The following is a 24144-nucleotide window of genomic DNA, read 5'->3' as shown; positions in this document are numbered from 1 at the left end:
GTGATGTTTTGACATTGTGAAAGAACTCTCCCATTGAGTTAATTAATACATCTACCACTTCACATATTTACCCTTTGGTGGGGGGGGGGACGGGGGGTGGTAAGAACATTTAAATTCTACTCTCTTAGCAGATTTCAACTATACAATACTGCATTATCTTAAACAGTATCAAATGGAAGATGCATCATTTTCCCATCACTAAGAAATGTTCACAATTAATATATGCCATTGACTAGAAGATGTATTCTAATTTCAGAGATGTTAACATGTATTTAAAAAACCCTCAGGGGGCGCCTGGGTGGCTCAGTCGGTTAAGCGTCCGACTTCAGCTCAGGTCACGATCTCACGGTCCGTGAGTTCGAGCCCCGCGTCGGGCTCTGGGCTGATGGCTCAGAGCCTGGAGCCTGCTTCCGATTCTGTGTCTCCCTCTCTCTCTGCCCCTCCCCCGCTGATGCTCTGTCTCTGTCTCAAAAATAAATAAATGTTAAAAAAAAAAAATTAAAAAAAAAAACCCTCAGACTCAAGAAAATATAATTTTTATACTTAACCAAGTTAAAAATTCAACAATGAAATTTAAAAAAATCATCTAGTCTAGCCATCAGAAAAGATCATTATTTCAAATTCTGAGGTAACACAAGTGACTTGAGATCCAGAAAAGCCATCTAGAATATCACAAAATATTAGATTTCACTGTCATGAATGATTTGGGGAATGGTTATATTTTTATTTCAATAGTTCAAATATAGGAGCTCAGATACAGACCTCAAATATTGAGCAGCAAAATGAGAATTTCCTTAGAATAAAGTTCAATGTTAAGACTATTTACCTGTCAGTAAGGAAGGCACAAATAAGATTTTTTGCTTCTTTTGATATATCATTATCATCAGGGAAAGTAAGTGAATTTTTATGGTTCATAATCTTACTATAAGTTCCAACCAGAGAATCTGCATAAAAAGGTGTATCACCTGAAAAATTGATAGGGGAACAAAAGAAAAATAAATAAGATACATTAAAAAAATCCGTTTCAAAGGAAAAGAGTCAATATTACCTGTATAAGGATTACTACATATGCATTAAAGACATACTTAATATATATACATAAAAGAAAACATATCACAAAGTTGCTTTAAGCTTCTAAACAGCTTTTAAAAACATACAAAGCAAGTTTGGATCAGTTTGCTTTCTACAAACAAAATTAATATTGCTTAATGTAACAAATATTTTATTAGAAGAAGCAAAATGGCTAAGTTTTGGAATGAACAACTATGTTAGAGGTACACAAAATTCTCCTTTACTCACCTACAAGCATTTCATATAAAAATACCCCAACTGACCACCAGTCACATTCTCGTCCATAATAACCATCACCACCTTGAGATTTTAATACTTCAGGGGAAATGTAATCGGGTGTTCCAACTGCTGTATCACATCGTACCATACCTTCCTAAAAAGAGTGGCAGTTCAACTTTTGAATTAGGATACAAATATAAAGCCTCAATTATTTAAAAGGACTTTCCTAATAAAACCTGTAGAATTCTAAATCTTTGGGCTATAAGATATATTAAAACCTAATGCAAACTTGATAAAAATGAACACACTCTAATCACATATACATATTATATATGTAATATATTTGTGATATGCATATGTGTGGATACATCAGTGATTTTTACTTTGTAATAATACTCACTAGGAAGACACACTGCCAAACAGTTGTGCTAATATAATGACTTCATCTTTTTTTTTTATTTATTTATTTATTTATTTATTTTTTTATTTAAAAAAAAATTTTTTTTTTCAACGTTTATTTATTTTTGGGACAGAGAGAGACAGAGCATGAACGGGGGAGGGGCAGAGAGAGAGGGAGACACAGAATCGGAAACAGGCTCCAGGCTCTGAGCCATCAGCCCAGAGCCTGACGCGGGGCTCGAACTCACGGACCGCGAGATCGTGACCTGGCTGAAGTCGGACGCTTAACCGACTGCGCCACCCAGGCGCCCCTATAATGACTTCATCTTAACAACAGAGAACAACTATATAAGCCAATGCAAAGAGATTGAGGAACTGATAGGATGATCATTTGATAACATTAATATATAAAGGTTGATTTAATTATATATATTTTTTTGCTAAAATAGTTGTTCAATTTAATTCTGCTTGAAACTGTGAAGAAAACATTCAAGAATTGACTGTACAAATATAAAATGGGGAAGCATGTGTAAAAGAAAAGGGTGCAATAGCATTGAGCACACTGAATATCTACTTAATATGCATTTTAACTCTCCAAACCCCCCCCCCAAAACTAAATGCAAAAACTATACATATCTGTTACTTATTTTAGCTGGTATTAACACAACAGAATTACAATTAAATGTTCACACAAAAGTTCTATGTAGTATTTTCTTCTAACCAAAATAATTCTCCTTTTGAAATAATAAATACGATTTTTTGATATTGTTCTGTGTTAAGTTTCAAAGAATATAAACTGTTTCAACTGAAACAAAGTAAGCATACTTGCTACTTCAGCTATAAATATGTCATTTATTATGTAAGTAATGAGGATGGTATCTTTAAAGATTGACTCCCAAAATAGGTAGTAAGATCTTTTACATGTTCTCAGAAGGCTAAGTAAAACACTAAAAAATACACATATCACTGATATCCAATTTTTATGAAAGTCTAATTTTAACACTGGTCTTAGTATTTAGTGACTAATTCCATTTCTAGTTACCAGTAGTAGTGTATATTACAGAGTTGTTATAAAGGATTTAATAAACCTGGCAATGAACACTTACCTTAAATACAGAGAAAAATATAAATCACTTACAAGTTACTAATACAAAATAGAAACCATGCATCTATTTCAACAATTAAGACAGGTCACACCAATTCTGTACAAGACCAGCTACGGTTAGTACATTCTTATAGCATTTTTCTAAAAAGCATCTATCTTGAAATGGCAAAAACTAAATTAAAATCTAATTATTTAACCTTATTCATCTTCATACAAGTACCAAAATCTGCTAACTTCAAATGTCCAGATTTATCCAGCAGCATGTTATCAGGCTTCACATCTCTGAGGGGGGAAAACAAAAACAGTAGAGTGTTTCTAAAACTGGTCAGACACTGATCAAAATTTTATGAGGCAGTTATTTTAGGCCATGTATCTTTACTCATTATAGAGAAGGCCATTTCTGATCCCTAGGTGTTTCTATCACATCTATAAATTGAACTTCAGGAGGGAACCTCCTTTACATGTTAATGCCTCAGAGAAGGACATTTAATATTCCCTTTTATTAAAATTTGAATTTGATTCTTACAAAGCGGAAGGCAAACCATGAGAAAGAATAACCATAAAAAACATTACACTCAGACATAAAAGTAACTGAAACACATTTTTCAACATTAATATATAAATAACCCCAGGACTCGGTCTAAATCATGCTCATTTTTGTTATCACTAGCACTTGGCACAGCAACTGCATTGGATTCAAGCAGTGTTTGCAGAAATGAAATTGTTCTTCTAACAAATAAATATGATTTATTCACTAATTAAAAGCAAATTGATTTATATATTTAAAATTTTGCATAAAAAAACTAATCAAAAGCAATTTAATTTGTGTACAAAATTTAAAGTGTTTAACTCTCTGGCACATACCTCAGAAAACCAGCTTGTAATTTTTATTTTTCAGAACACCAGATAAAAGCTATGTAATCAGATTAAGGGACATTAAAGAATACATTTATATCAACATTAAGCTGAAATAATAACACTATGAATTTCAAAGTTTTAAATTCTGAAATACCACTTATGTCACATGAGAGGGGAAGAGGTGGATATCAAGTAGGAAATGCTAATCAAATTAAGTTTAAGTAATTTTCAGCCTCCCCCTTCAACAAATGAAAAAATTTAAAGCATTTTCATCTTTACCTATGAATGAAACCCATGGAATGGATTGCATCCAATGCAAGAACTACTTCTGCAGTGTAGAATCGTGCCCATTTTTCAGGCACATCATAGTTGCTCATTAAGTTTACAAGATCTCCACCAGGCATGTACTCCATCACCATGTAGAGATACCGATCATCTTGGAATGCATAAAAAAGCTATTCAAATACAGAAAAAAAAAATCATTAAGCAAAACTGTTTCATTAAAAAAATGGCAAAAATACTAAGATTTAATTAAAATAATCAAATTGCAGTAATTATAGTGCTCTTTAAAAAAAAGACACACATAAGCATAAATACCACAAAGACCCTTGCATATTCAAAGGAACTATTAACTGTGATTATTTCTTTTTTTTTTTAATTTTTTAAATGTTTTTATTTATTTTTGAGACAGAGACAGAGCATGAGCAGGGGAGGGGTGGATAGAGGGGGAGACACAGAATCCGAAGCAGGCTCCAGGCTCTGAGCTGTCAGCACAGAGCCCGATGCAGGGCTCAAACCCACAGAGTGTGAGATCATGACCCGAGCCGAAGTCGGACACTCAACCGACTGAGCCACCCAGGCACCCCTAACTGTGGTTATTTTTAAGGAGTTGGAAACTTTTTTCTCTATATGTTGCTATACTAATTAAATTTTATACAGAGAGAATTTTTTAAAAATTATAATACTTTCAAGTCTCCTAAGCAAAGAAATATCGTGATTCTGACTTAACATGTGCTTTGGTGAGGTCTACTGCTAAATTTATACTAATACCACAATTCTCAAGAAGTCTAAAAAAACGATTACAGCCTCAGCTGTCCATTAGCTGTGTGACGGGGCAATCTGTTTAACCTCCTTAAGTCTCTGTCACTACAATCTCTTCCAGAAAAATTTAAGGGACTATATAAACTTGTTTCACTTTTATACCTGCTGCTAGGTCAAAGACTGGACCTAGCAGTGGCAGTTTGTAAGTGCTTAAAAATGTCTAATGAAGAGAAGCATAAATTAATCTATAAATTGGAGGCATATCAATAAGGATTAACTACCTTTCAGAGTTGTTAAAAAGATTAGTGAATGTAGAACATAATCGGTACAACAGATGCTCAATAAGTAAGAGCAGTCAATAAGAGGAGGAGCAGTAACAACTAACAAGCAGGAAGAGGACAACAGCTAGAGTTAAGCAGGAAGAGTGAGGTCCATTGATATGAAATTCACAAGAATACCAAGCATAAATATAATTTCTTATTTGACCAGCGCTGAAGTTAAAAAAAGAGCAAATTTACAAAAGAACATTTTAAATGAGTAAACACAAGAAGATTAGAATCAAACTAAAAATAAAGCCCTAAAGAAAATGATACCTTATTTACACAGAGGTTTGACTTAAAATCTTTGTTTCATTTTTTCAGTAATGTTTAATGATTTTAGTTACCAATTTAGTTATTTTAATTTAAAAACATATTTTAGGGAAGGATAAGAAACTAAGTGGCATCTCATGGCTATCCCAAATTAAAGGATACAATTTGTCATTTGGGCACCATAATTAAAGAAACAATGTTGATTTGGTAGCAGTGGTTCTCAACCAGAGGAAATAACTGTCTTCTGACACCACGCCCCCCCCCCCCCCCACTACCACCCAAGTAAACATTCAACAGTATCTAAACACAATTTCTGTTGTTGCAAATGGTATGTGGGCTGGGGAGGGCTGCTACTGGCAGCACCTGGGTAGAAGCCAGGGATGCTGCTAAAAATCTGATCATGTACAGGACAGCCCCAACAACGAAAGACTATCTGGCCCAAAATGTCAATAATACGGAGCCTGAAAATCCCTGCTCCATACAACTGATAAAAATAGAGCAAACATTTCAGGCATAAAAAGTCACATGTAAATCTTAAACATTTTCCACATTCTCTTTATTCCAATTACTAGTATGCTTCTTTAGGATACTCCACTATATACTGTAAATTAATAAATCACAAAATTCATATTAGTAATTTAGAAATGATTAGTCTACCAGCAGTTTTTCTTTTTTTAAAACCAGAAGATGATTTACTTACCCCATATGTCTTTACATAAGAACCCCCAATACATAAGACAAAAAAAAAATACGGAGTGGCTCTAGTTGAGGTAGAAACAGAAAACCCAGAATTATAACCTACCCAAATTCCTGCTTGTCCCCATGACTTCACCTGAGGTATCTCCATAGTTGGAAAAAACAATCTAAGGCAATTTCCACATTTTTGACCAAGGGAATTGAGGCCCAGAGATGTATATCTTTGCCACAGCTTCATAGACAGGTCTTTGACAGTTAAGACTAGAACTTATAACTACTGACTTCTACTGTATTTTTCTTTCTACTGAAAACCCTACAGCCAATACAAGATTATTTGAAGGCCCACCTTAACTCACCTTTCCTTCATTTTCCCATTCCTTCCTCTCCACAAAGTAAGAGAGACAGATAGAGGAACAGATGGTTAAATAAAATAAAAGGATCTCATATTTGGGGAACAAACTTAAATTTCAATATTAAATAAAAGTATCCTCTTATAAGATAATAATGTACGACTTCCCCCAAATTGAAGCAGATTAGTTAAGTTTTCTAATATTTAAAGTCTATAGGCACATAATTATTTTGCTTTGGCTTTTCTTCCTAGAGACAACCCAATAAAATTAAATTTTATGATTAAAAAATGATATATTAGACAATTCTGTAATCAATAATAAATTCTCTATTACTCTTCTAAAAAACAATCTAAGCTTCTCACATACGTTTAGTTACAAGCTCATAAAGCAATAATGAAGTAGAAGCAAAATCATACCTGAACGACCCAAGGACTGTTAGCAAAAGCCATGATGTCTCTTTCTTCCCAGAAAAAAGCAGAATCAGATCTCTTAATCATTTCAAATTTACTAAGAAGCTTCATAGCATATACCTTCCTGGTAGATTTATGCCTTACCTTTAAAATTGAAAATGGAAAATAATAACCCTTTTGTTAACAATTAAAGCTCAGGATTTACCAGAACAATTTACCAAATTATTTTAACAACTTGTTAAATAATATTATTGTTCTAGCTACTTTTATTTTGTCTCTTCTGCTGAATTATCCCAATTAGATAATCTCAAGGCTTCAATTACCAGAAGCAAGTCATGTTAGAAAAAAATCTTTATTCCCTACATTATGACACACTCCATCTCCTCTACCCGGTTATGCATGCTGCTTTCTTATTTATAAAACTTATGATTCCACAGCATTTTAGAAGTCTAATATTATAAGTATAGATTTCTCTTCTGATGTCTGAAACCTCTTCTCTACCCATGGATGCTTGGGGAAAATATTTCATATTATCTGCTGTACTTGACTCTAGGCTTTTTCACATCTTTGGCAAGACTATCTAAAATAATTTAAAGCAACAATTTTATAAAAAAAAAAACAATACCATCCCAAATAATATATGTTAAACACACAAATGGATTTTTTAATTTTAAAGTTATCGTTTTGTTTTGTTTTTAAAGTAGGTTTCACATCCAACACAGAGCCCAGCATGGAGCCCAGCACGGAGTCCAACTGGGATGAGACCTGAGCTGGGATCAAGAGTTGGATGCTCAACCGACTGAGCCACCCAGGCGTCCCTAAAGTTATTGGTTTTTAATTTCATTAAAATAACCTACCAATTGAACTTCTCCAAATGCACCTCTACCAATCACCTTCACTACTTCATAATCTTCAGCTTTCATTCGTAAATCTCTAATTTTATTTATTGTATCTTTATCTGTATGAAAAGAAAAGTTTATAATTTTAAATCATTGAAGCATTACAGGCAAGTTCTTGAAAAACAAAAAAATTCATTGAGAACTATTTTATAGTAAAATGTAAACTTATAAAAGAGCAATGTTCAATGTATTAAGGATTGTTTTAAATAAATTCTGAAATGACTTCATTCTATTAAAATATTTTCATTAAAATCTAACTTGAGAAATGTTTCAGAAAATAAATATACTACTAACACACACTAAGGAAAATTAGTTAAGTACACAACAAATTTGAATTGAGGGATCACAAGTAAATACTTCAGATTAATGAAATAAAATTTTCTTTTTATCAAGTAAGTTTTGATGATCCAAGAAGATGTAAATAAGATATCCAAGAAAAACATGCAAAAAAAAAATCACTTATATCAATACATTTCTCTATGTGAATTCTCTATTTGAATTTAGTTTTTAACTTAAAACACAGTGGGAATCTCTGCAATTATTTATATAAACCTGTCATGCTACAAACTACAATAATTTACAAATCCCCACTGGATAGATATTCTAATTCCTAATTTGGTCATAGATTAAAATAGGGCTATTTTAATCCACATGGGTCAACACTGGCATGAGATTACATGGAAAAGCTTCACATTTCAACGTGTACAAATACAGAACAGCTATTAAAGTGAAGTTCTAGTTCTTAATAAAAACTCCATATGATATTCTCATCTTTCTTTTTAAATGCACATTTAAACTCAAGGGTTTGTGCACATTATGATCAATAAACACATGCAACAGAAACCAAATTTTTACACAGGGATAACATAAGTACATTTAATTTTAGGTTACATATCTACTGCAAGATGCATCAGAAAGATACAGGCAGTAATCAAATATACTGCACAATTATTTATGTCTACCGTACAGGCTCTTTAGAATCACTGTAGATATAGAAGGATGACTTTAAAACATATTTCCTCCTCTTAAGGAGTCCAACCTCTAGCAAATGAAACAAATAAACAATGGAAAAAAAGTACAAACAACAACAAAAAAGCTGTAAGGAGGATAAGCAGTTTGTAGAGCACTAAGAAAGATGCCTAACCCCAACCTGCCTGGGAGAGAGGTGGCTAGAAAGGACTTTCTGGAGATAACACCTGAAACAAGTCTAAAATGAAGCAATGCCATTAGCCAGGTGGGGAGAAGAAAAGAAAGAATACTATAGGCAGAAGGGTAATATAAGCAAAGGCACAGAGGAACTACATAGTAGAAAGTTCTGTGTTGCTTAAGTATCAAGTTTGTGACAAGGGTTCAAAGGAGGCACTGTAGAACCCCAAACTGCTTAAGGAGCTTGAACTTTACCTGTAGACCAGTAGCTATAAAACTTTAATCATCAAAAATCCTTCTCACAATAAAATTTAAAGCAACTCAATATGTAAAATAGATAAAAGAAAGTGCCCTGCTTCAGGAGGGTAGTGGTGTGGTGGTGGGGATATCAGAGAGGGGCTGGAGCCTCATCTACTTTGAATTCTTCCATAATGTAGTCCCTGAGAGTCCTGTGGGATCTGTTGGGAGCGGAGAAACATCATGAAAGGAAATAAGGCAGATAAACACAGTTAAATTTACATTTCAGCTAACCCACTCTGGAAAATATGTAAAAAGATGAACTGGATAAGGACAATACTGGAAGTGGATAGAATTTTAAGAGTACTGTAATGCTCCAGATGAAAGTTAGAAGAATTCTGAACCAGGATGTGTTATATAATAGGCTGTGGAGTTGAGAAGGATCCCTAGCTCTGGTTATATGAGGTTTAGAGCGATAAAAAGGCTACAAAGTCTGTTGCTGGAGCTCAGAAAATATATCTGCTGCAAATTTATATGGGAATGATGATCTTGCTTCCTGTTTTAATTTCTGACAGCACAGGAAGTATATAAAGCAGCTTGATTCATGATTCACACAACATTAGTTGTCAGAATGACTTTATTAATTTACATATGGCATAATAAGCGCTGTTTTGCCTGTTAATTTTAGGTTGTATTCATTAAGAAACATTACCAAGTCTGGGACAAAAACTAACTTCCAAAATTAATCAGTGTTTAATGGAAACTCAGTGACAATTGAACATGGCTCTTCTCACTTAGAAAAACCTTCATCTTGTCTTTGTCTTAGATAGCTCATACTACCATACAAAATACCATAGACTGGGTGCTTTAAACAACATTCATTTATTTTCTCACAGTTCTAAAGGCTGGAAGTCCAAGATCAGGGGACCAACGTGTAATTTCTGGTGAGGCCTCTCTTCTTCGTTTGTTGGCAGCTGCCATTTCTCTGTGTGTTCACTTGATCTCATGTGTGAGACAAGGTTAAGGACACCAACCTATCTTATCAGAGCCCCACCCTAATGGCCTCATTTAACCTTAATTGCCTCCTTATCGACCCTATCTCCAAATACAGCCATTGGGGTTTAAGGCTTTGACAAAATAAATGGCAGGGGGGGTGGGGGGGAATGGGACTACACAAAATTTAGTCTGTAACAATCTTTAAAAAAATCACAACTAAACATCACCACTGCTAAGCAATCAACTTGCTTTATACTAAGATAAATTGGATGTTCAGTTCCAATTTCTAACAAAAATTTACAGAATTGATGATGTAAGTCCACAAGAAAGAATGATGTACCACTTACACTGTGGTAAAATAACATATGATAGATTCAGATATTTTCCACAAAGTACCTGCTGATGTATAATAAAATAAATAAATATAGGCTTCAACCACCTTGCTGTTTGCACAAGCTTTGTCAATTTGTCCAACTAAGCCTTTTTCTGTACCATACGTAATTTTAACTACTATCACTTGTAACACACCTTAGCAGACTCCATTTCAAACTATACCTGTTATTTTCTCATCTTTCTTTAAAAATATTCTTGCCTATACTTGTTCCATGCAGACTACACAGAGAGGATAATTCTTTAGTTACTCCAAACTCAGCACTGACTCCTAAAATAAACACGAATCAAGGAAAATCACTCAGAATTGTTCGTCTTATTTTTTAATTGACTATTGATGTTGCTCTCAATGACCTCAATTCTTTGAGCAAGTGTTCTTGCCAAAAAGCTAATAGTCTTAAGGAAATTTTTCTCTCTATACAATATTTTTATTTTTTATTTTTTTTTTGCTGCTGCAAACACTCACCATTGGTGAACAGCTTTCTCTGTTTGGCTAACAAGCCACTCATAGACTAATGTAAGGTCACAGCCTCATTCCTTTTTATTTATGTGAATAAAATTCTGTAATTAGATATTCCATTTCAAATTTTCTTTTTTTTTCTGACTATTTTTGCTTTCCTGTGATTTGGGAATATGACGATGAGGGCTGACTCTGGTAATGTCAATATATATAATTTCAGCACAGCTACAGTATCACTGCATAATAAACAATGCTTTGTCATTTAACTTCACAAAATAATCCACACTTGACTGTGCCTCAAAATGGTAACATTCAAAGTTCACTTTTCTCTTTTTTGACACAATGGGGTATGCACTGGTAAAAAAAAAAAATAAAATAAAATGCTGTCGTATGGTGATACACATTAAACTCTGTTCAGCTTTAACTGTATCACTGTGATTTAGCTGAGTAACCATGTGAAGCAATAACAATGCCCTGTAGGAATTCTGTCTGGACTACTCAATTCAGACACTGTAGCACAAAAACAGTCACAGATAATACAAAAAAGAATGAATGTGGCTATGTCCCAATAAAACTTTATTTTATGGGCACTGAAATCTGAATTTCATACAATTTGTATATGTCATATTTTCCTTCTTTTGAGCTTTTATCAATCATTTAAAAAATATAAAAAATATTCTTACCTCATGGGGCATACAAAAACAGGTGGTGGGCCAGATTTTTCCTGTGAGCTATAGTCTGCCAACCAGTGCTCTAATAGAAACCCAGCTCCCCACTAAGAACACTACTTCCCTTGCAGCTCTCAAGTGGTGACCTTTATCCTCCCCCACACGTCTTATACCCCTGGCCCTGAAGATGGAACAGAAGAACTGCTATCTCTACATCTCCCACCCTAAATCTGCCAGCTTTGATTTTCATGTTATATGTTAGGTTTTATCTCTCACTACCTCTCATTACTGATGTAAGCTACCTCTCTTGGGTCATCAATCTCATTGCTAGACAATTTTAGTTCCTGGTTTACTGACCTCTCCAACATTCACCGGTTTTAATTCCTAAGATTTTAATATTTCCATAGATGACACTTTTTTTTTTTAATTTTTTTTTTCAACGTTTATTTATTTTTGGGACAGAGAGAGACAGAGCATGAACGGGCGAGGGGCAGAGAGAGAGGGAGACACAGAATCGGAAACAGGCTCCAGGCTCTGAGCCATCAGCCCAGAGCCCGACGTGGGGCTCGAACTCACGGACTGTGAGATCGTGACCTGGTTGAAGTCGGACGCTTAACCGACTGCGCCACCCAGGCGCCCCCATAGATGACACTTCTAATAACTGGCCTCTCAATACCTTTAAACTTCTCTCCTTTACTGTGTATATATATATATATACATACACATATACATACACTATATACAAATAGCTTCTCTTTCTTATCTCCCCAAATTACATTACATGGTCATTTATTACAATCACTCACTTGCATACATCTTTAATGCCTTCTTGGCTCTCTTCTGCTTCATTGTCCTTAGTTTGTCAAAATCATAATCCTAGTTAAATCCAATTCTCCAACTAACTCTTGTTAGTACCCATGCAGTTAAGTAAGTCTGGATGAATACATAAAATCATATTGACTGATCCCACTTTGAATTCATAATCACAAACATAAAGCTGGCCCCTAATTCTGCTTGGCATTCACACTTCACTAGTCTGTTCACTCTCCCATTCTGCTAGAGACCATATTTTACATTTTCTTCCCTCTTCTCAAACCTCACACAGCTCTCCCATTGATCCTCATTCATAGCTAAGACCTTTTTGGCTACCACTCTGAAGCAAATGAAACCATCAAGAAAACTGCCACAGATTTGTCACCACACACACACCTATATATTTAAATGTCAGCATGGGCACTCATATATTTGGGCACCTTTACTACAGGAGAATACTGTTATTTTATACCAATCTCTTCACCAGTGATGTCACACTCTTTTTCACTAGTTCAGGGACATTGCTTCAGCAATACTACCCCTTTTCTCTTGAATCATTAAGTTTCCGCCTTCCTAACCAAATCCTATGGTTAGATCATGCTACTTTCATTCTCATCTTAAATCTCTTCATCCCATTTCTCTCACCAGCTACTGTCCCATTATTCAACTCCACTACAGCAAATACCCTCAAATGCTGTCTCTCCTCTCAGTTTCTAAATCTTTCTTCATGTTTGCTCTTAAATCCACTCTAGGTGGGCTATGGCCATTACCTTTCTATCAAAGCTGCTCGTCAAAGTCACAGACTACCAACATGTTGTTAAATCCAATGACAAATTCTCAGTCCTCATCCTGACGTAACAGCAGCTTTTGACAGTTTGGTCCATCTCTGCTGGTTTACTGTTTTTACTTGACTTCCACATTCTTCCAATAACACTACGGATGTTTTTTCAAACTCAATGGCTACATCTCAGTTGCCTTTGCTGGCTCTTCCTCCTCTCCCAGAGTTCTTAACACTGAGCATTTCAAGGCCCAGTCTTTCACAGTGTTTTCTTCTCTATGTTTATTTCTTTGGGGGGCTTTAAAAGCCATCTACATGTCAACAAATTTTTATTGATTTATTGATTGGTAGTCCAGATGTCTCTCTTAAGCTTCAGATTTACATATTCAAATTGCTTACAAAACATATCTACTTGGGTAACACACCTCTCAAATTTAATGTGCATGAAACTTGAAGAGATGGTTTGATCCAAAACCTCTACTTGTGATCTTCCTATTTCCACTGATAGTTCAATTTTGCTAAAGCCTAGACAGCACATTCTTGACTCCTTTTTTTCCTTACATACCACATCCTATCATTCAGAAAAATATGCTAGCTCTACCTCTGAAACATTATCTCCAACTTTTCACTCTCTATACTGCTTGCTAACATGCTGGACTAAGCCACTATCATCTCTTCCTCGGATTACTATAATTGCTTCTTAACTGATTTCCCTGTGTCTTTCCTTGCCTCTCCACAGTTTATTCTTAACCCTGGGTGATATTCTTAAAAACACAAGTCAGAGCATGTCACTCCTCTGCTCAAAACTCTCTAATGTCTTGCCATCTCAGTCAGAGCAAAAGTCAAAGATCTTACAAGACTCTACATGACCCAGCCTACCTATTTCCTTACTTCTCTGACATTATCCTACTATTCTCTTACTTGCTCAATCCTCTCCAGCCACAATGGCTTCTTCCTTGCTGCTTCTCAAACATGTCAGGTATATTCCGCTCTTAAAGCCTTCACACTGGCTATTCCTCTGTATATCATGCCCTTCCCTCAAACATCTGCTTGGTTAGTTCTCTCAAGTACTTCAATGATTTTCTCAAATGTCATTTTTTACTGAGTACCACTCTAGTTATCTTATCTAAAACTGCAAAAGTCTCAAAACTTCCAATCCTTCTTACAGTGTTCTATTTTTTCCTATAATAAATATCAACTTCTTTGTTCTTTACTGAATTTATTTCATATAAAATTATAAGTTTGGTAAGCCCACATTAATTCTAAGACCAATAAATAGGATTATGTAACCATTAGACCCTTTTACCAATATCTGATTGTCTACTGTGTTGAGTCAAGTGATGCTGGCAGAAAGCTAAGATTCAGAGAAGTGAAATATTGCTCCACAGCACAGTAAGCAAAAAATGAAATAGGCAAATTGAGTCACAAATACACACCATAAATCTTGACAGGCCACTAACTAGCTAATCCGTCTCTAAATAATCACAAGTTGCCAAAAGAGACAGAAAGTTTTATAATTTATAGTTTCAGGGTTCCAACAATTCAAAAAGATTTCAATCTTATACAGTCTTCAATCTAACTTTCTAGCAATCAAATGGATGATTTTTCTTAAGGATCTTAAAAAAAAAAAAAAAAAAAAGACCACGCTTCATATCCAGTGAATTCTACTGTGGAACCAAGATTTTTACAATGTTTTTTAAAATGTAAATATTAAATATAATGGAGTATCAGGTGACATTTAAAATTGTGTTGTTAAAAGAATAATCATATAGAACAATAGTCAACATACAATGTTGAGCAAAGAAACAATAAACAACTGCGCAAATATATAAACACAAATACATAATCGGTATGTGTAAACAGAAAAGACCAGAAGGAACTACACCAAAACAAAAATTATAGTCACTTCTGAGTGCAGTGTGATTTCAGAGTATTTTATTACTCACATATTTCAAGTTTTCTATAACTACTATTGCTTTCTACTGAGAAAAAGACATCTTTGCCTAGTCTAGGATCCAAGATTATAAACTGCACCATAATTTTATGTACCGCTACAGACTGTAAGACACATCCCAATTGCTAAATAAGTTTTTTTTAATGTCAGGACGGGGGCACCTGGGTGGCTCAATTGGTTAAGTGTCCGACTTTGGCTCCAGGTCATGATCTTGCAGATCATGAGTTCAAGCCCTGTATCCAGCTCTGTGCTGACAGTGTCGAGCCTGGAGCCTGCATTGGATTCAGTGTCTCCCTCTCTCTCTGCCCCTCCCCCTCATGCTGTCTCTGTCTCTGTCTCTGTCTCTGTCTCTCTCTCTCTCTCTCTCAAAAATAAATAAACATAAAAAAATAAATAAAATGTCAGGATGAAATATGGTAATAAAAGCTATGCATAATACACTGACCAAAATACTGCTACTCTTTGCCTAAAGAAACCAGTATACCTTTATACTTTTGAAGTAGTCAAACAAAGCATTTCTAAAAGGCTCTAAAATTACATAAAACTTATCTATAAAATCTACAATGTAATATTCAATTCTATAAAAATCTGATCATTTCAATGCAAAAATTATTTTATGCCCAAATCTTTGAACAAAATTCAAACTCCAGGAAGATGTGCCGTGTTTTGCCACTGTACACACCCACAAGCGCACACATACACAGAGTAATCCAGTTTGAGAAATAGATGGGGAAGGAAGATAAACCCAAACTCCTTAACACAGTATAAAATGGCTTTTAGACCTTGTCACTGTCTGATTCTCCAGTCTTTTATTTCTACTTCCCCCAGTATGCTCTACCAATGTCCAGTCACTTGCAATTTCCCACATTACCATACTGCTTCACATCTCCATACATTTGTAGATACTGATCATCAGCCTGAAGTGACCTGTCCTACTTTATCTGACCAAGTTACTATCAAATAATATCTAATTCTGTATGTATCTCCTCTTCAGCCATTGCTGATCCTCTCAAGCAGATGGAATAACTCCCTCTCCTCTGAGACACCACTACTACTTGATTATTTCATCTATCAATCTGGACTGAAATCGCTTATATAGCTATGTTTTTTCTAGTATATAGTACATATAGTACATTCCCATTTCCTTAAGGATAGAGACCACACTTCATTCATGGATATGTCCCTGATGTACATATATACTCAATGATACTGAAACATTAAAAACATTTAATGATATAAATGGAGACAATCAACTACATGCAGCTTTTACCTACTCAGGAACAAAAGAAAAGTCACACATATTTACTCCAAAATAATAAAAGTATATATTTTAAAAATCAATCTTGTATTTCTCATAGAATTACCATATGACCCAGGAATTCCACTTCTAGGTATCTACCCCAGAGAAATGAAAACACAAGTCTACAAATACTTGTTCACAGTCATAGCAGGATCATTCATAGTAGCCAGAAAGTAGAAACAATACAAATGGTCATCAACAGATAAACGGATACACAAAATGTGGTAGGTATATTTACTCAATGGAATATTATTTGGCAATTAAAAAGAATACATGCTACAACATAGATAATACATTGAATAAATCATGCTAAGTCCAAAAAATGTCACAAAAGACCACATATAATTCCATCTATAGGTAATGTTTATTACCTATAGGAAACTAAATAGACATAAAATAGATTAGTCCTTGCTTAGGGCTGGGGAAATTAGGGGAAAATGCGGAGTGACTGCTAATGTGTATGGGGTTTATGAGGTTATGAAATGTTCTAAAAGTGACTAGTAATGGCTACACAACTAAAAATACACACAAAACAATGAATTGTACACTTTAAATGAATGAATTTTACAGAATATAAATTACATCTCAATAAAGCTATTTAATGAATCAATCTTGGGTTTGGTAATGATTTTTATGCACAACACCAAAAGCACAATCCATAACAGAAATAATTGATAAATTAGACTTTCAAAATAAAAAACTTCTGTGTGAAAGACTACATACAACCTTTTGAGTCTGGAGGTGGAGCTTACTGATCACCCTGACCATAAGTATGGGCAGAACAAGTAACCAGATTGCAAACGACAGGTTTTGGAAAGGGAAAATAGTAATTTTCCAGCCTGACAGACACTATTTTAAACAAAGTGATAAAAGTTAACATTACCAGTGATAAATCATGATGCTATCACAGAACCAGAACCCCAGTCTAACATCAGACAAACACAAATTGACTACAAAATACCTGATCAGTAATCTTCAAAACTGTCATAAAAAAAGGTCATAAAAAATAAGCAAAGACTGGGGGGCCTGGGTGGCTCAGTCAGTTAAGCATCCAACTTCGGCTCAGGTTATGATCTTGCGGCTCATGAGTTCAAGCACCAGGTCGGGGTCTGTGCTGACAGCTCAGAGCCTGGAGCCTGCTTCAGATTCTGTTTCCCTCTCTCTCTGCCCCTCCACCACTCATGCTCTCTCTCAAAAATAAACATTAAAAAAATTTTTTTAAAATAAGCAAAGACTGAGAAACTATCACAGACTAGAGGAGACTAAGAAGAAATGAAAACTAAATACGATGTAATACTCTAGATTGGATTCTGGAACCAAGAGCTTAGTGGAAAAACTGGTATTTAAGTATTTAACTAGTTAACAGTAATACATCAATTTTAATTTGTTATTTTTGCCAATGAGCCATGGTTACAGGAGATACTAACGTTAGGGTAAGGACATACAGGAATTTCTATTTTTGCAACTCTTCCATAAGTTTATTATAACATAATTTATTTTAAAAATAAAGAGGATACTTAACATTTCTTTTTTAAAAATCTAATTTAGTGTTATTTTATTTGTAATAGCTTCAAACAAGTTTTTGTAATATACTAGGTCACACTGCATAGTTTATTCAATTTTATGGCTATTTTTAAAATTCCAACTTTATACCACCTTCTGGTATAAAACTGCATTTGGCACGAAGTATCAAAATGCAAACTGGATATAACTTTTGACTCAGCAATTCCTGGACTCACTCCAAAGAAAGGAGCAGCAAGTACACATCAAACTGTATGTACAAGAACTTTCATCACAGCCTTATTTATAATAGTGAAAAACCGGAAGGACCCTAAGCGTCCACCATTACAGAAACAGTTTTTTTTTAATTAAGATAGATTCATTAAATGGAATACACATATTCATTTTTAAAAATGTATTATCTATATTTATTGACATAGAAAGTATTTTGCAACTTACTTTTCATGGAAAGTATCACACTGTGGATAGCTGAAAGATTTCACCCATTGATTTATGTTTGTGTTCTAACTTTTTGACCTAACAACACAGATTTGCTATGATAAACATTCCTGTACACTTATAGAGCTGTTTTTGCAGGATATATTTAAGTAAAAGATTAGGTTATGCTCGTGAACATTATTAGTTTTAAAATACACTGTCCAACTGCCCTTCAAAATGACTGCACCAATTTTCACTCTCACTTAACAGTCACCAATCCTAGGTATTATTCTTTCTTATTTTTCTCATTCAGATGTGGGGTGTAGGGGAGCCTATTTCTTGTTTTAACCCATATTTGTTGAAATATTAATGGATTTGTTCAACTGTTAACTACTCAGTTGTCATTTACAGATTTTCTCCTTTATATTACATATTCAGTTACTGTGTCCATTTAAAAAATTTTTTTTCTTATTGATTAGAAGGATCTCTTCCTATATTAGAAATATAACTCTATTAAATACATTATAATTCTTTCAGTTTATTAGTGTTCTTTAAATATTTCTTTCCTTACATAGTTTTGATAAGGCAAAAATCTGTCAATGTTTCCTTTACAGTTGCTAGTCCTCAAATCTTGCTTTTAAAAAAAGACATTCCCCCCCCCCAAAAAAAAGACATTCCCTACTTGAAGACTATAAATATAATACATTTAAATTCATCTAGTACCTTATGTCTTTACATTTGAGACTGAAATTCATTTTCTCTTCATATGGATATCGAATATAAATTACTGAACAATCTACCTTTTTCCCAATGACACTAAGTGTCATGTTAAGTTTACTTCAAATTTTCATATAATTAAAAAGTATGCTTCTGGACTCTCTTTTGGTTCATTTCCTTCAAAAATTACTATTTTTCTTATATTTCAGTATACAGTTGAAGAATTAATCCCAATATATTATGACTACAATCCTGTTCCCATCTCGCCAAAACAGAGATACATTCACCATTCACGTGCTAGAGTTACCAAAATATGTAAGCCATTTATAGACCTAATACACAGACACACAGACACACACACACACACACACACACACACACACACACACACACAATCAAACTTGTCAAAATCTTAGTACATTTCAATGCCTTCTGGCTGAAATATGTCCCACATTAATGCATGCTCATTTTTATACCTTCATACTTAGCAGTGGAGTTTTTAAATGCCACTACCAAATGGTAGTTTTACATTTTTATCAGAAGAACCTGAAAATGGAATTGTATGCTAATCACAACACATGATCAATATTATGTATTTATATCTTCTTCTTCTCACATTTATCCTTCTTAAATGTAGAATAGCATATATAGGTAGTACATAAATTGTTTTTATCATTGTTGCTCCTTAGAATTCCCCAAAAAGTATACATCTCTAACTACATCAAACTTTGTATTCAAAGTAGATAAAACGGGGGCGCCTGGGTGGCGCAGTCGGTTAAGCGTCCGACTTCAGCCAGGTCACGATCTCGCGGTCGGTGAGTTCGAGCCCCGCGTCGGGCTCTGGGCTGATGGCTCAGAGCCTGGAGCCTGTTTCCGATTCTGTGTCTCCCTCTCTCTCTGCCCCTCCCCCATTCATACTCTGTCTCTCTCTGTTCCAAAAATAAATAAACATTGAAAAAAAAATTAAAAAAAAAAACAAAGTAGATAAAACGGTCTTTAATTTTACTATAGATAATGTAATACTCATCTTCAATATTATAGTACATGATTTTACAAATATAATGAGATACTCTTAGGAGAAACTAACCACCAACATTAAAATAAGGGGTTTTCTACAAGTCATAAAAATGTGTGATGCTTTGTTTTAATTATTATTATAAGAGAAATATATAAGAGAAAAAGTTTTCCTTTTTCTATTGAGCAATATGTACCTTTTGTGTAATTCTACAAGCAGCTAAGGCAAACAGTCAAGTTGTTTTTACTTCTTTAGATGAACAATGGATTCACTGACAATATCAGCATAATATGCTGAACTGAAAATAATTTATTTCTCCTTCATGTTTTTTAATACAAGATAACTGCTTACTGATTTTGATCACCAGACAATGAATAGCTAATTTAAAGGTAACAGTAACATTCGGTTACCATAATAATCATTTAAGAAGCAGAAAGGTTTCATGATTTTACAAATCTTAAAAGCATGGAAAAAAAGCATTTTATGTTTTAAAACATGCCAGAGTAAAGACATATTAAAACTTCAAGACAGGGGAAGGAGGAACAAACTTTCTAATGATCATTTATGCTTGTTTGCATATAAACAAATACCTAATTTGATGTTTAACCTCATTTTTGGAAGGAAAAGAGAAAACAGAAGTTAAACTCCATTTTATGAAACATTAAAATATTGTATGATTGGTTACGAAATATAATTACTTGTAAAAATAAAAACTTAAGATACAACCCTTTTACAATGATAAATGTAAATTATCCTTTGATATAATGATTTAATATAATGATACATACAATGATTTACACCTTAAAATAACAGAAACTTCTGAAAGAAATTTATTTTCTACATCTCAACCAAAATTATTTTGTTCTTGTCATATGTGGCTTGTTTGTTGATCTTTCTGTATGCTTGTTTTTGATTTGATGATTTTATGTGGGTGGCTTTCTTTTTAGAAATCACTATTCTGAGAAAGTTTAACAAGGACTAAATACATATATCAATTCTAGGCTAGTGTTCACATCTGGAAGAGGAAGACATGAGGCCCAAAGCTTAGGGTGTAACTTAACATCTTATTTTGAACAAAAGATCAAAAGCAAATAGGGCAAAGAATTAACTACTAACTTATTCATGATCATGGACATGTAGATATGTATTGTATTATCATCAATTCATTTGAAATATGTGGGAATAAAAAACAATTTAAAAAGACAATGATCATATCCAAACTCTACTAACAAAAGGATACTTTTTAGATCATCTCTAACAAGCCAGCATTTAAGCTCTAATACATTAACAAATATTTAATGAGTAATTAACATTCAGTCAGGTTTTGCTATACAAATACAAATGCCCCGGGTTTCATGACACTTTCAATCTACTGATGAGGGAAGGAGAAGAGGAATGGATACTAGTCAAATAATCACAAAAATAAATATAACCTAACTGTGATAAGTGCACAAGATGCCATGAAAGCACATGCCTAGCAGCAGTATATCTGACCTAGCATAAGGGGCTAGGAAACTAAAGTGAAGCCTAATTTGAAATTTAAAGGATGACTCTTAAGTTGGATGGGGTTAGAAGGAGGAGGGCAACACTGAAAAGTACTGTGGAGATGATATCAAAGTATCTTCTAAAAAGTAAATGTAAGCTGTATGGTGGAGGTGTAAGGAAACAAGGAGTAGCAGTACAGATAAGAATGTAACTTGGGGGTGCCTGGGTGTCTCAGTTGGTTAAGCCTCCAACTTTGGCTCAGGTCATGATCTCACAATTTGTGAGTTTGAGCCCGGTGCAGGCTCTGTGCTGACAGCTCAGAGCCTGGAGCCTGCTTCAGATTCTGTGTCTCCCTCTCTCTCTGCCCATCCCCTGCTTGTTCTCTGCCTCTTTCTCTCTCAAAAAATAAACATTAAAAAAAATTTTTTTTAAATGTAACTTGAAAGGTTATATAGCAAACTGTATGAAAGGCTGGGAGTGAGATTTGACTTAAGCAATTTGCAGTCACAACTGAGGGAAGGAAAAGAGCATGCAATTGGCATCTAGAAGGTAGAGGCCAGGGATACTGACTGGTAAACATCATACAATGCAAAGGACAGCCCCTCCTGCCAACAGTGTTATCTGACCCAAAATGTCAACAGTGCCACTTTAGACTAGAAACACTGGTCTAAAATGAACTGAATAGAAAAGCTATAGTATGTTACCATTAAGTATCATTTCTAGGGTTTTTTTGTTTTTATCCAAACAAATGCTCTCTATCATATTTTTACTCTCAGGTTCATGGAATTTCTCACACACTGCTCTTCCCTTCTCTATTATCTTTTTTTAGACTGTTAGATTTGTTTAATAAGTTTGCTTTTCTACTAACATAATTAACAATATTATACCCCAAGTCTCAGTGGCATTCATAATGGTTTACAAATATATAGTCATAATCACTGTTCCCAAATTTTCTCTTTCTCCTCCTCCCAATGCACTCCCCTAAACATGTTTCTTCTAAAATGTGACTAACTCCCACCATTTTATTTGGATCTCTAACCCTAACTTAAAATTCACCCTAAAATATTTATTAGTTATGTGAGGATGATAAACATTTTCTTTGTAGTCCTTTTCATTCAGGTATCATACACCAGAGTCCAGAAAAGCAAATCTTTATATTTAACTAATTATTCAGTTAAATGGTCAGATTTTTTCCCTTTTAGTCTGTAAACATTCTTCAATACAAAGGGATGAAAATTAACAGCTTGTAATATAATTAGGCCTGAAGTTTAAAATATTTCAAACTGCTATACTTTAAAGTTGTTACACTCTAGTAAGACTTTAGCTGAATTACTAAAGAGAATGATTTTATCCCATATTCCAGGTATATTTTTAGATCACTATATATGATAACTGTCAACAAAAACCAATTTAAACATTCACCTTTAGTAAAAAATTTTGATGTACTCAATAACAAAAGCTATAAATATCCATATAATTGCATAATGTAAAATATGATCATCCCCTGAAGATCTATTACTCTGTGTGAAATACAACTTGAATTAAAGGGGGATGTTATGTCATACAGACAGAATGATACAGTGTACCCTTTTGTGCCTGGCCTTTTCCACTTACTACAATGTTCTTGAGATTTACTGACGTTGTTGCACATATCAGAATTTACTTAATTTAATTTACTTTAATTTACTCCTGTTTACTACTGAGTATTCCATTATATGGATATACCACAATTTGTTTACCCATTTACCAACTGATGGGCATTTGAGCAGCTTCCAGTTTACAGCAATTTTGAATAAAGCCACCTTAAACATTCTCATAGAGGTCTCTGTGTGTACATTTGGTTTCATTTCTCTTGGATAAATACCCAGAAGTGGGATTCCTGGGTCATAAGGTAAATGCATGTATAATTTTATAAGAAAAATGCCAACTGTTTTCCAGAGCGCCTTACCATTTTACAAACCACCCAGCAACATGCCAGAGTTCAACTGCTCCACATTTTCATATATTCTTGATATTGTCAGCTTTAAAATTTTAGTTATTCATATAGATGTGTTATGGTATCTCACCGTGGCCGTAATTTGGAACTGCCCAATGACTAAACAATGTTGCATACTGGCCAACTGTATGTCTTCTCTGGAGAAATGTCTATTCAATTGACTTGCCTATTTTTAAATTGGGTTGTCTTTTTATTGTTTCTTTAGTTGCTTAAACTTTAGGTATTATATCTAAGAAACTGACTAATCCAAGACCATGAAGATTTATGCCAATGTTTTCCTTTATAGAGAGTTTCATAGTTTGGTTCTTACATTCTGAATGACTTTTGTATATGGTGTGAGTTAACAGTCCAACTTCATTCTTTTAACTATAGATAACCAGTTGACTGAGCACCATTTGTTGAAAGACCATTCTTTCCCTTTTCACAGGTTTTGCAACTATTTTCTCCTAGTCTATGGCTCTTATTTTCATTTTCCTAGCAATGTCTTCTGAAGAGAAAAAGTTTGAATTTTGATGAAGTCTCATCTATCTTCTTTTAAAAATTTGGGGCGCCTGGGTGGCGCAGTCGGTTGAGCGTCCGACTTCAGCCAGGTCACGATCTCACGGTCCGTGAG

The 24144-nt window shown here is 34.2% G+C and overlaps 1 protein-coding gene across 3 annotated transcripts in view; it reads right to left on the bottom strand.

Annotated features, from left to right (window-relative positions):
- ROCK1 (Rho associated coiled-coil containing protein kinase 1) overlaps nt 1-24144 on the bottom strand; it is a 163409-nt gene that overhangs the window by 97217 nt on the left and 42048 nt on the right. For all 3 annotated transcript variants that reach the window (XM_040479259.1, XM_040479261.1, XM_040479260.1), the window contains exons 3-8: nt 7597-7697; nt 6746-6883; nt 3932-4107; nt 2992-3076; nt 1300-1444; nt 827-965 (exon numbers count right to left, since the gene is read on the bottom strand). In XM_040479259.1, coding sequence (XP_040335193.1) covers nt 827-965; nt 1300-1444; nt 2992-3076; nt 3932-4107; nt 6746-6883; nt 7597-7697 — 784 coding nt within the window. The remainder of the gene's footprint in view (nt 1-826; nt 966-1299; nt 1445-2991; nt 3077-3931; nt 4108-6745; nt 6884-7596; nt 7698-24144) is intronic.

This window comes from Herpailurus yagouaroundi, unplaced genomic scaffold (genome assembly GCF_014898765.1).
Source record: "Herpailurus yagouaroundi ecotype Mexico unplaced genomic scaffold, PumYag 142, whole genome shotgun sequence".
NCBI classification, from domain to species: Eukaryota; Metazoa; Chordata; class Mammalia; order Carnivora; family Felidae; genus Herpailurus; species Herpailurus yagouaroundi.
The sequence above is the reverse complement of the archived record's forward strand: the minus strand, read 5'-3'. Positions and strand labels throughout refer to the sequence as shown.